Source organism: Malus domestica, chromosome 15, assembly GCF_042453785.1.
Source record: "Malus domestica chromosome 15, GDT2T_hap1".
Lineage (NCBI taxonomy): Eukaryota > Viridiplantae > Streptophyta > Magnoliopsida > Rosales > Rosaceae > Malus > Malus domestica.
The window spans coordinates 40816324-40829930 of NC_091675.1; the positions used below are offsets into that span (position 1 = coordinate 40816324).

At 36.9% G+C, this 13607-nt stretch overlaps 1 protein-coding gene and 1 long non-coding RNA gene across 3 annotated transcripts; one reads left to right on the forward strand and one right to left on the reverse strand.

The window, feature by feature from the left end:
* Positions 1-4961: 4961 nt before the first annotated feature.
* Positions 4962-9587, forward strand: LOC103425212 (auxilin-related protein 2). 2 transcript variants are annotated; one of them, XM_008363293.4, is made up of 9 exons: positions 4962-6057; positions 6552-6799; positions 6879-7081; positions 7160-7292; positions 7375-7472; positions 7981-8046; positions 8270-8359; positions 8763-8939; positions 9026-9587. In XM_008363293.4, exons 1-9 carry the CDS (start codon positions 5387-5389, stop codon positions 9062-9064), a joined length of 1725 nt encoding a protein of 574 aa, XP_008361515.3. In that variant the 5' UTR covers positions 4962-5386; the 3' UTR covers positions 9065-9587. The 2 variants fall into 2 exon arrangements, with proteins under 2 accessions (XP_008361515.3, XP_008361516.3); XM_008363294.4 differs by having other exon boundaries at positions 7393-7472.
* A 928-nt stretch (positions 9588-10515) lies between these two features.
* On the reverse strand, positions 10516-12134 carry LOC103401731 (uncharacterized). The gene is made up of 2 exons (XR_011575881.1): positions 12004-12134; positions 10516-11193 (listed from the first exon to the last, which is right to left on the reverse strand). It is a non-coding gene; the product is annotated as an uncharacterized lncRNA (long non-coding RNA).
* Positions 12135-13607: the final 1473 nt, after the last annotated feature.

The following is a 13607-nucleotide window of genomic DNA, read 5'->3' on the forward strand; positions in this document are numbered from 1 at the left end:
CTCAAACTAATACTACAACCTTGAGAGACTTGAGCCTAATACGTTCTTTGGAGAGTTATTAATCTGTGCATTTTTTGTTTTCTAAAGTCGTTGCATGATCTCATCATTCTTTGCTTGGTTGCTACTTAGAAGGCGTTTCATCATTTAAGTTCCAAATACTAGAACTTATGCCCGTTCCATTCAAAGTATGACATTGATTTGCATAACACATATTCAAGATGAAGTTGTGTAGTGAACTAGAGCCAAAAAGCTTATCCCGTGCATATTTGTTTAAGTTTAACCCCGTTGAGCCTTGTTTAGCCTGTTTTCTTTGTTAAACCACATTTCTCTTACCTAGCCTAGATTAGGACTATCCATACCCTTGTTTTTAAAGCATAATGAAGCATGACTTAAAATGAATTCCTTTTGATTGTCCTTATGCAGAAAACAAGTGTGGGGGAATGAGATTTTTGTGTTTAGTGTGCCAAAAGAAAGTAATAAGGCACGGGTTAGAAAAGAAAAGAAAAAAAAGAATAGAAAAAGTGTTGAAAAGAAAAGAAAAAGAGTTTGAAATAAGTGAGGAAAGGCTCACAAGTGTTGTTTGTTGAAGAAAGGGTCCAAAAAGTTGAAATCGGCCCTAAAAAGTTGAATGAATAACCCCATTGTGTTTAAAGTTAGTTGCTGCATTCAAAGGGAATTCTAAGCATCAATTTCATTACTTTGCTTATTATGCTTTAAAAACGTTTGTTTCCTTACTGATAGGGTTTTTACTATTCATGTGAATGCAATAAAAACCTCCTATTTTACTTGCAAGAATCACAAGGTTATTGTAGTATAAACGGATCTCGCAAGGTCGTATCCACAGGGATTATTAAATAATTCGAAACTAATCAGTTTCCATTTAGTTATTGTAAAGTAGAAATTTGGGTGATTGATTTTATAACCTAATTAAAATAAAAACGAATTTAATGAATTAAAAGTAAATAATCTGCAATATTAGGACCAGAGAGAAAACAGTTTTTAGAAAATCAAATTAAGAAAGCACTAGGGTTCCACCATCACCTAGCAATCCTATGAATTTTTACCCACTACTTATGATCTATACATGCCCATTTGAAGGTTAGATTTTCCCTAATTTATATTCTACTTGGAACCTCCAATATAGAACGTATATCTAACATGCAATCCGTCCGGACGTTCGGATCAAATCTAAACATGAAAGACTCATTATGCTTTACGAAAATCTTTTGAAAAACCATGCAATCCTTAAGACGTGATATTCATCCTAAGAGAAATTACAATTATTAATCACAAGAAGCCAGTGTCAATTTCAGGGAAACCTTCCAACCAAAATTGCATCAAATTACTTTTCTAAAAATCCCAATGGTGATCAGGCATTAAAACAATTAGATAGTTTTTATCCCGGTGATTAACAATTCAAAGTACGCATGCAATCAATCATAAGCAATTAAATAAAAATCACATATTCATGCTAAGGCTCAAGGCTTCGCCCTAGCAATAGAAATTAGTTCCGCATACTCATAATTGAAATCATAGAAAATATATTTAAGAAAAGGATTGAAAGCACCTTCAAGTAAAAAGTCTTCAAAACCCTAACAATTCTCTCTGTCTCCCAAAATTGCATAAAAGGAAGCGTAGTCTAAAATTGTAGACGGCTAAGCAATATATTTTCCAAGCCACCCCCCAAAACCCTAGAAAACATAACCCTAAATTAAATGATAAAAATTCGTCTAAAATCTGAACAGCCACGTTTTGGCCCATAAGCTGCTCCAAAACTGGCCCAATATAGCTGGATTTAATGTTTGGACTATTCTGAACACTTTTCCAGAAGGCCACGAACCCATCCGAGGTCATCTTGGGCTCCAAAAACGCAATTTAAGCCCAAAAACGTCACTTTCCAGCACTGCGCATTGCTTCTTTATTTCATCGCCAGAAAACCACCGCTTGGTGGAAAAATCCCAAATTTTGATACGATCAAGCTAAGTGACTCACGAACGTCCTCCAACTGGAATTACTCCAAAATTCGTCCATTTGGTCCTGTTTTGCTCCAGAGGAAGCCGAAAGTCCTATATTGAAAATACAATTCAAAGTATCAAAATTCTTCCAAAATATTAACCAAAATATACTAAGATTAGGGTAAAATATATAATATAAAATCTACTCATCACTTACCTTTCATTGTTAGCCAATCACCCCTAACCCCGTTACAACCCTTAACTTCAATCTTGAGTGTTATGTGTTTCAATATGTGGAGTTTGGGATTGGTACGAGCATATGGTGTCCCTGGTTCTCGCATCTAAGTAGTAGCATTCCAGTCATGAGATCATATCTATACATGCTTAATAACTCCAGAAATTGCTTTCTTTGCTATAAACATATGTGAGTGTTCGTTTTCATGTTTACATCAATCTTCTCACATACACCTAATGTAGGGTGTGTAGTCAGAAAATCGGAGTGAAAATAAGAGTGTATCTTGTAAGGAATTGAGCAGATTCTCTAAGGCATGTTACTACATTCAAAACATAGTTTTAATTGGTTATATGTGAACTAGTATGTGGTGACTATAATTAAGTATGTGCTCAAGGGTGGAGAAGGCCAAAATATGTGGTTATGATGATCTTTTGCATGTCATGTTGCATTGAAAATCCCTAAGGTAAATATTGGAAGGTTCAGGTTTTGTTTTGTTCTTATGTTTTGTTTCTTTGTTTTGCTCAGCAAAAGCTAAGTGTGGGGGAATTTGATAGGAGCATATTTATGCAACTTAGTATGTTTGTTTTCGTGCATTTATGTTCTTAGTTCTTAGTTATGTTAGTAGTTTAAGCCATTTTTGGGTGTTTGTAGGTTCTATGGGCCAAGGATGCAAGAAGATGCATTTTGGAGCATTTTGGAGCATTTTTGGGCCAAGATTGGATGGTGCAAACATGGAGACATGAGGATGGACGAATTTGAAGTCAAATGAGGCTAGGAACATGCTAAAAATGTGGTGAAACAAATACAAAGTGCAAGAAGGGATAGGTTTCTAGAAGGATTGGCCAAAACTTCACTCAAAAACCTCAATGCCGTGGCTTTTACTTCAAAGCAACCAGAAATTTGAGTGGATGATGCAATGCTTAACTCACCATGACATGTGAGTGGATGATGCAATGCTTAGCTCACCATGACATGTGAGTGGATGACTCAAAACCTACCCTAACAACAATTCTCCACCATTGCCGTGAGTTTACCTACCCATTCCACCAGAAATTTGTGCTTAAACAAGTCCATCCTCTCCCTATAAATACCATGCAGCAACCTCATTCAATGCATCCAGAAATTAACCATTCTCCAAGCCTTTCCTTGCCTCTCCTACATATCTAAACCCCTTCCCATCCATTCCTCCAAATAACCAACCCTTCAACATCATTCCAACCTTGTTGTTGCGGCAAGGAGAAGGAGAAAAGTCCTTGGACGCGCTTGCTATCCAACATGGATCGTTGGAACGTTTAGGTGCTTTCTTCCCTTTGTTTTTCAATGGTTAAATTTGTTTATCTTTGTTTTGTAATAATGAGGAACTAAACCCCCCTTGGCTAGGGGGGGATTCGAAACCATGTTAATGCTTGCAATATGATTTGATTACTTTTAATTGCGTTTCATAAGTTATGAATTCGATTTACTTATCTATTTGATTGATAACATGTTTATGTATGTTGATTAGGGATGCATACTTAGTTTGCATGCATAAATATGATGCTAGAGTATAAGGGAATTTCACCTAATCGTTATGAACTTATATTCATAAGTAGTAAAAGTCGCTAGTCACGATTGTGTTAAGTAAATCCTTGGCAAGAGTAACATGCGTATTCCATAGTTATGAATGCCTCGTCAATGCTTATGATTTCCATTGAACTTAATGATCTTTGATATGTGTCTCTATCATGCGTATTCCATAGTTAGGGTCCTTGATAAGAATAATTTGGTTGTAATGCGTATTCCATTCAATTCAATGAACCTAGGGAAATCTGAGAATTAATTTATGCAATTCATGGTTAATTTGGGGCGTTGAGAATTAATAAGTTATTGAAATGCAATTGGAAATCATTTTGTATGCAAGCAAGACATGTGTGGAGAAGAACCCCTTAGCTAGCCTTCCATTATCCATTCAACCCAAATTTGTTTAAAATCTATTTAAGTTTTTAGTTTATTCGTTTTTACTTTTAACTTCACCAAACTCAAATCCCCCTTTTACTTTCTTGTTTTAAAATCTTTTGTTTACATTTTTAACTTTGTTTCTTTTTGTTTTTGAGTCAGTTTAGAGGTTTTAGCAAGCCTTCCTAATCCCCGGTTTAGAACGATCCATACTTACATACTTTGCTACAATTGTCAAAAAGAGGGTTTAATTTGTGTGTCAAGTAATTCTCACATCAGCGAGTAGCTTGACTTGGACGTTCCCCTCCTTCCCTTCCTGTTTGGGTGTAATTTGAAGCGCCAAAACGAGAATCTGCAAGTTCTGAGTCCCCTTTGTGAAAAATCGTCATAACAAGGTAGATTTGTTGATTTCATACAGAGATGAAGCGGTAGTGGTATGATGAATGAAAATCAGGAGGCTATTGATCAATATCCCTAGGCTTTAAGTTGTGATCAACGTGTTTGTAGTTTCATTGATTTAAGTTTTGTACTACAATAGAGGATGAGATTGGTTTTGAGAGTTGAAGAAAAATAATTGTAGGATATACATGTTAAAGTTGTGATTTGGGATGTATTTAGGTTTTTTATTTAACCTTATGAAGTTAAAATTGTCATTGCATATTAGATATATAAGTGCTATAATATTAAATTTTAATGTGAAGTGAATTTAACATTCCGTTTGATGCTAATAAAAAAAAACCTTTTTAAAATCCAACGAAATTTCTGTTTAAAAAAAAAAAAGTAAAAATTGAAGAGTAAATCAGATATTATAGCATTTGTGAAGCTGCGTGGCAACTGTCGTGGTCTGCCACTACAGAGAGAGAGAGAGAGAGAGAGAGAGAGAGAGAGGGGAACCGCGAGAGACAGAGATAGAAAAAAGAGAAAAGCCGCGTTCTTTCACACAAATCCCCGGAAAACTATCCAACGCCATCCCCCCTCCCTTTCTCTCTCTCTCTCCATCACCCGATTGCCGCCAATTCGTCCTCGCCATCTGAAACCCAATTCCCCCTTTGCTGCAGAAAATTTCAATTTTGCCCCCTCCCCCTCAAATTACAGGCACTGTAGAATCTGTAGATCATAGATCAAAATTATACAAAACACAGATTTTTAAAGTACGTAAGTTTCTCAAATTTTTTCTTAGCTCGATCAAACATACCTTTTCTTTTCCCAAAATTCGATTTCTTTGTAGCTCAGTTGTGACCAATTTCTGTCGAATTCCGATATGGACGAGTTCGGTGTGTTGACGGAGCGATTTGGGTTGAAGCCCCAAGGAAAATCGGCTCCGATGGCCTCATCGAAACGACCCGCCGCCGCCAACGACTCTCAATCCTGGGACTTCGGGGTCGGTTCGGGTGTAAGCACCAAAACGTCGTCGTACTCCTCCGGATCTCCTCCCATCAATCCCAATTCCGATTACGCGTCCTTCGTTGATGGTCCGAACGGGCTTTTCCAGTCGAGCTCCAACAACAAAACGCGCAGCTTTGGAGGATTGGACGACATCTTCACCGCACCCAGTAAGCCAGTAAAGCAGTCGGGTGGCTCTTCTTTCAATTTCGACTCGATGTTTGTGGGTTCGAATTCGAAAACGTCATCGTTTGGTGGATATAATGATGACTACGATGTGTTTGCTGGAATGCCTGGCCTTAAGAGCTCTAGTTCTGGTAAGAGTAGTGCAAAAGATGATGACATTTTCGGGTCATTTGCTTCCGGTTCGAAGCAGAGTGCTCCGGTTGATGACTTGCTGGGTGATCTTAGCGGAGTGAGACAAAAATTGCAAGGATTGAACGTGAAGAACGATAGAAATGTTAATTCGGCCAGAAAGGTGGCCAAGAAGGGTGGCGATTTTGATGATTTGATTCCGGGGTTTGGTGGAAGCACCCCTTCCAATAATGGGTATGTTTGTTTTGATCAACCGAATTATGGGTTAATCAGTTAATCATTTTTTTTATGTCGTCTTAGTTTAATGTCAATTGATGATCTTCTTTTTATGACTAGCTTAATCATTAAAAGATGGGATTTCATTAGATTTTTCATAATTTCGGTGATCATTAGATTTTTCGTAATTTCGGTGATACATTGTGTTTTTTTTTTTCCAGTTTAACATTCCATATATAATGCAGCACAGTTTAGTCTCATCGCTGTCTCAGCCTACTGCATTTACTGTTGTGAAATTACTCTTATACTTCTGTTGAATGAAAATGGAAATGTTACGTGTTCAAATGTGCATGTTACCTTGGTATATTCTCGGATGTGATTACTCCGACTTACTTGATCATAGCAAGTTGTATGACTTTTGTGTATGGATGCCATAATGTAGTTACTAATGTCCCTATAAGTAACCTGGGTAAGAAACGCAGATGTTCTCATTTTAATATCTTTATGTTCAGAACACCTGAAAATCGTCCTCGGCGATCAACCGTTCATTCAACTAAATCAAACTTCGGTTCATCTATGGACGACCCCTTTGTGGTGTTAGAGTCAGTTTCTACTTCGGCTTCAACACCTGGATATGATTCCTCCGATATTTTTTCAGAACTGGAACAGATCAGTAAGCTCAGCAATTCGGGAGGAGCAAAACCCGGCGATTCATCAAATAGTTCCACAAAGTTGAAATCCCCTCCAAAGGGAGATAAAGGTTTTTCTCCTTCCTCAAGTTAAAAAGCAAAGTTGATGAATTTTATTTTTCCCTTCATTACATGCTTAATTGATTGCAGAAAGGAGCTCTGGTGTGTCTTCTATTGATGAACTTGAGGAATTTGCCAGAGCTACGGTGCGAAATAATGCAACTGGACGCACAAATGTACCTTCTCATGAAGAAAGGGTAGAGACCTCAGCCACCAGACGAGGCAGATCGAGTGAAGATGATCTAATGGGTTTCAGATCAAACAGTGTACCAAGGTCAAAACCTACAAATTTGGTGAGAAGCATAACTTTAGTAAGATGCTATTTCCAACACCAGTGACTTATGTTGTTACTTAACTCGTGCAATTTCCAGGACTCAGTATTTGATTCACAGACAAACAACAGAGGAAGACCTACGCCCCAAAGGTCATCTGGTACCTCAAGTAGCATGAAGAAGTCTTCATCAGCAACTGGTCTTTTTGATGGCCTTTTTTCGATGGATGGAGGTAATTAGTTGTTAAAGTTCTACTTCATTTGTAGAAAAGCCTCTTGTTTTGCCAATTTCTATGATATTATTGTTTGCATCAGCTTCCACTGGGTTTGTAGAATTTGAGGAAGTTGAAGGCGAAAGTGAAGAAAGACGAAAAGCCAGATTGGCACGTCACCAGAGATCACAGCAACGTGCGGTCTGTGTTTCTCTCTCTTATCACTTTGCTGTTTTTCTTTTATTGCTCTTCCTTGTCTCTTTTTGTGTTTTGATGACTACAAAAGGAAGGTCCATACAAATGAACTAGCTAAAGTGAGGAGCAGTAGAGAAGTTAATTGGAAAAGGACACAATAAACAAACATGAGTTGTACAAGGCCTTTTTTATTCTAAAACTTACTATACCTTCGGGATTTGTTTCGTTCTTTTGACCCCTTTCCATGTTAGTACCTGCACTGCGATAATGCAATGTTCACAATTGTTGCATAATGTTACTCAGTCATAAGCTAGTTGAAAGACAGTTATTAAAAATTAAATGTTATTTATCCTCGTAAGGTTCAGCTACATCATCTTGATGCTAGATCTAAGATCTATAGAACATAGATAATGTTCATGATGGACTGGCCTGTGAATTTATTGTTGATTTAGGCTTAACTTTTTTTGTATCTGTACTCTGGCATAATTTGACTGTTTTCTTCCTCCTTAATTAGTTGCAAGCAGTGGCTGATATGAACCAACGTGATAGGAAGACTCAGCAGGAGCAAGAAGATAGGCGTGTAAGTACTATTTAATCCATTGCATTGGCACGTATTTCATGATTTTGTGCATGGGGATTCTTTACAAATTGGTTGTCTATCTATCTTCAATCTTAAAATATGCTGTAAATTATGTCTTTTGGGTCTAGGAGTGGCTTGTATTTCGTGCTTTTATATGGTTTTGTTTTTACATCACAGTTGTTATATTTATTGACCTAGTTGTATTCTTCATATTGCTTTGCAGAGAATTGCCGAGAATCTGGATATTAAAATAAAGAGCTGGTCTTATGGGAAAGAAGGCAATATGCGTGCATTGCTGTCATCCTTGCAATCTGTATGTAATATTACATAGAAGTATGCTTTGAATATTTTGCATAAACTATAGTTTTTGAGTGCACAATAAATGATCGGCTGTCCTTTGTCTTCCCCTTTTCTTTGTTTTTTTAACATCTTACTATAAAAGTCTAAACGGTTTTTTAGTTATCTTTCACTTGAATTCTGAGCTTTATAAGATTTCAAAATTACGCGTTCACAACATCTGAAGGCGGTATGTTAGAGTTACGTGTACAATGACGTCTGAAAGAAAATTGAAACTTTCACTTGCTTTCTTGTACAATAATGTTTGACCTTTGATTTCTGAGTTGTTTAGAATTTGGGCCTTATTTGCGTCATCACCCAAGATATCATAAAACCTTTTGAGTACCAACTAATTTGTTCTTTTCGGGAATGATGAACAGGTCCTTTGGGCAGAATCTGGATGGGAGCCCGTTTCATTAACAGATTTAATCACTTCTGGTTCAGTCAAAAGGGTTTATAGAAAGGCCACATTGTGCGTCCATCCTGATAAGGTTCAACAGAAAGGTGCTAGTCTTGAACAAAAATATACTGCAGAGAAGGTTTTCGATATCCTTAAGGTATCTCTATCAATGCATCAAATATTTAATACAAGCAAAGTATCTATCTTAAGACTTTATTAAGCGTTGGTTTCTTACTGGAACAGGAAGCTTGGAACAAGTTCAACAAGGAGGAACTCTCTTAATATTTTATACGACGATCATTCCTTAGAGCTTGATACGTTTAGCATTCACAAAGGTTTCTCTTTGGGAGCGAAGAAGCATGTGCTGTGGAAATAGAAATTGCCGGTTTGCAGCTGTAAAGCAGGATGAGATGAATTTCGCTTCCGTTTTCTATTACAAATTTACAAGACTTCATTTTTATCTGTAAAATCCCTGGTGAGGACTACTTTTGTTTATGGTTTTGTATATTAACGCTGTCACGAAAATATTACGAATGGGATGTAATGAATCTCTGGCATCCCGATTGTTATGATATCGAGAACTCCAGTTCATCGTCCCGCACCTCTGCGTTGGTGTAGCTACAGTTGTCTTGTGCGAGCGAAACGAGTTGTTGACCAGAGAGATTCATGTTTACAATTTCTGTCAACAATTTCCATGTCCGACCGGATGTGGATTTTCCTTCGTTGTCATTACTGTTGCATTTAAAGTTTGCCGAACACTAGGCAAAATAAAAGTTTACCGTGGCGTATTTCGGATTGGAAGGTACATGTTGGATGCTTGTCTCGTATTTTTTTTTTTGGTTTTTTGTTTTTGTTGTCAAATGATATAATTTGTTAGATTAGATGTCAGATTAGCTATCAACGAGATTTGAACTCACGCTGTTATTTAAGGGCTTAACTTCTTTCTATCATTGTAGTAAATAGTCACTTGCCTTGGATTGGTTCAGAGGATAGGAGAGGACAAGGCCCTAGGAGAACGTTGTATTCGTATATCAGGACCCCATCCGGTCTCTGTTACATTAGTTTGAGCATAAATGTGGGACTGTTCATGAACAAGAGCATACTTTTTCCTTGAACGTCAGGCTCTTCAATTTTTACCATTTACAACTTGATTTTCTAAATAGGCCATGAGATTTTAATTTTTTCACAAAATTGCATCAATTCACACATTTTGTCTCTTTGAATGTCTACTTTTCCATCAAATTGATGAATATTTTAGTCATTTTGGTACAAATGTGTTTACATGTGAATCCAATTATGGGATCCATGCTCATCATGTTATTAATTTCATGAAGATTCAAATAATTCGTTAGACAAAATGCATAAATTTATACAGTTTTAAAACCTTAGGCTGTAATTCGAAAAAGTTAAAATTTCATTGCCCAACTCAAAAATTACATTTTTTTTTTGAACAAAATAGGTAGGGTAATTATATTACAAATTAAGTTATTAGTTATGCATACAAAATTAAGTTCTTTTCTTTTTGGGTCCAAAAAGAACGAGTTTTACAGACACGATGACTCATGGACTCTCTGTCTTGTATTAGTTATGGTTGGTTATTAATGGTGAAGGTGGGATTCGAATTTGGTACATCTTTAACTTTATAATACAAAATACAACTAGATGTAGAGCTCATTCGTTGAGGCATACACCTTGATTTGTTGTTTGATCATTAAATTTCTAGTTCTACCTGATAAACCAAATCTAGCATTAATATATTTCACTACCTTGCGTAGCAACCAAGGTATAACCACATATTATACAAGGACGTACACACACGCATAGGACCTTATAACTCCATCATAAGGCAAACCAAACATAAACCCTTGAAATTTCGACCAAAAGAAAAAGCACAGACCCTAGTAAGAAGGGCAGAAGCTATGGAGATCAACATCATCGAAAAGGATGAGAGGAGAACTACATCGTTAACGTGGGTGACAAATTCACCATAACCACGACCCCAGCTGGCTGACTATGTTGATCATTGAATTCCACGTTATATATAAGGTGAGATCTATCAGCACTGATGCTTTTGACGAGAAACTGACGGGTTGAGGTGGAGCTTTGCAAACTTGAAAGTTAAACTGAAATAATTACACGGTGACTCCACTAATCCACAATCGACTCTCTTCAGGCTGAAGATATGTAGGGGGTACTCGGAGGAGATCTGTCGAGTAGATGAGTGATAGTTGGTATGTGTTTTGGTGGTGCAGGCGCGTGGTGTGGTGGTGTTGCTGATTTCGGCGGAGGAGGCGGGGACTTGAACTTTGTGGTATAATTTTCAGTGAAACCTGTCTTCATCACACCGAACGAACTTCCAATGTTTGGTGTACCAAGTAAAGAAGATGCGGGATGCTCGGAAGAACTTTCGTCTGAACATGGCCAAATAAAAAATTGTTAAGAAAAAGATTTTATTCAATTCTTTCAATTAATTAATGTTGCTGAAGTTGGTAAATCTAGCCAAGAAATTATATAATATGCTGCATCCTGTCCAGAATAATAAGAAATATAATGAATAATATCTAAGCTTCTGACCGCAATTCCTTAAGGCCGTGCAACATGTTATATACAGTTGTGTCCTCTCTGCAGGACATCCGGCCTTTAATTTATGGACAAAATTTCATTAACGTGCTTCTAACATGCCAAGAACGTGTCGATGCATGTTCATTCCAGTAATCTCTCGACACATAATTGACATGTAGCGCCCGTAACCGAAATCCAACCAACCATGAATAAAAGATGGATTTCCAGCATACCAGGAACACAAGAACCGATTCAATATATGTTCAGTAAGCGCCTAATTAAAGAACTGGGGGTACTTGACTAAACTCAGTACATGAAATAATCGAATGGCGTCTCCAATTGGAAAATGAAAATTTGAGATGCAAAAATCATATTTGTATTATATTTTATGAATATTGTACTCTAATGGGAGATACATAAATTTGAGATCTCATTTAAAATGATCTTTGTGATGAGTTGGACCTATCAGCAAAAGATGTTAAAAAGAATGTAAATTTAGGTTTTTATTTACATTTTCCTGTGAAGATGAATAATATATTTTTCATCTAAAGAAAATAGGTAAAATGCCTCTATTTCAAGGCATGGAGTTGGTACATGCTAATGACCTACCCAAACATGAAAAATAATAATTAAGCGGGATAATTAATGCTGTTAATTACCTGCTAAATGTCTTGCTTCAACCAAGATATTAAAACCAGAATTAGTTCCTTGAAAGATGATAAGTGAAATCAGGATGGTGCTTATGATCATAGTAGTCTTCATCATTATTTGTGTCACTAATTCAGTGGTGTACAAATTTAGCATATCTGCAGTTCTTTCCGCCCTACATTTATAGGCAGTAGTTACCTCAATGGAGTGGTTGGGCAACATCATAGGATTCCACTCTAGATCTCATCTCACCTCATCAAATTTTCACATTAGTGATTCAATTAGGAGTCGGTAGACCTGGTTAATTAGTTTATTATGTAATTAATCGCACAATTTTTACGACCACAAATCATTAGTTATACATTGTGCCCCAAGTGTCAAGTGAAATACATAAGATCAAATACTAATTACCTATGACAGCACAAACTTTTCTTATTTTTTAGAGTTACAGTTATGTCATGATCGTAACCAAAAACACATTACTAAGAAAGGTAGTAGGAAGCAGAATCTAAGGCCACCAAACATCACAAGGAACAATTGAATAATTAAAGAAAACTAAAAACCCCGACTCCAAGCAGAAAACAACCATAAAGCAAGAACCTACTCTCATCATCAACAATTTTGTAACTAATTGTTGGCCTTAAAAATTACAAAGCCCACATGGCGAGCAAGTCGAATAATTATGAGCTAACTACGTCATTCTTGTGAATGCAGGCGTGCCAACTCGCGATCGAGCTCGGTCGGGCAAGTAGAATAGATGTGGTATTGGTGGTGTCGAATGTGCTACTGACTTATGCACCTGAGCAAGTATGACTGAGTAAGGAACACCTCTTGCCTAGCGCTCTAGAACCTGAGGACAAGGTTGCTTAATTCAATATGAAGTTTAGGATCTTCTTGTAGACATCAAAATTCCGGTGAAGTAAAAGTTCACCAACACATTAAAGTTTCGACATGCTAGGCTTTACGTGGCATGTGCCATGTGTCTCACAAATCGTACACATGGATATGACTCATCAAAATTGAATGAGTCATCAAGAAAGATACGTGTCAACACTTGGCAAAAAAAAATTATTTATTTCAATTTAATTGACTAGAATATTAATTGATGGAGTCAAATCATGAGCCAAGCCATAAATCGAGTCATGGTTCTTTCATCATTTAATCAAGCCCACAATCAAGGTCAAATCCATCCATAGTCAAGGCTTGTAGAGTCTATAGATACAAGGCTCCAAGACACATAAAGGGTCCAGAAAACCATTCTCATACCTAGGCGTTGAAGCTCTCAAGCCTCACAACTCCCAAAGTCCCAAACATTCAAACACTCGGAAGACTCAGAAAACTCTCTGCGTTCTTTGTCAAACCTTTGAGGAACCATCAAGCACCCTTATATGTGTCGGTTTTTTCATCGCTACAAGTCAAAACCTTGAGGGTTCGTCCATTCGAGATAAAGTCATCGCAACCCTCGAATCAACAACACACATTTTTCACCCTGGAGATCAAATTAGAGGATTCAAAGTTGTAAAGAGATTGTAACCCTAAATCTACATCACTACACATGTTATTTTGTACACGTGTTCTTGTCCTATTTGTCATATGAATTTTGCATTTACAAATT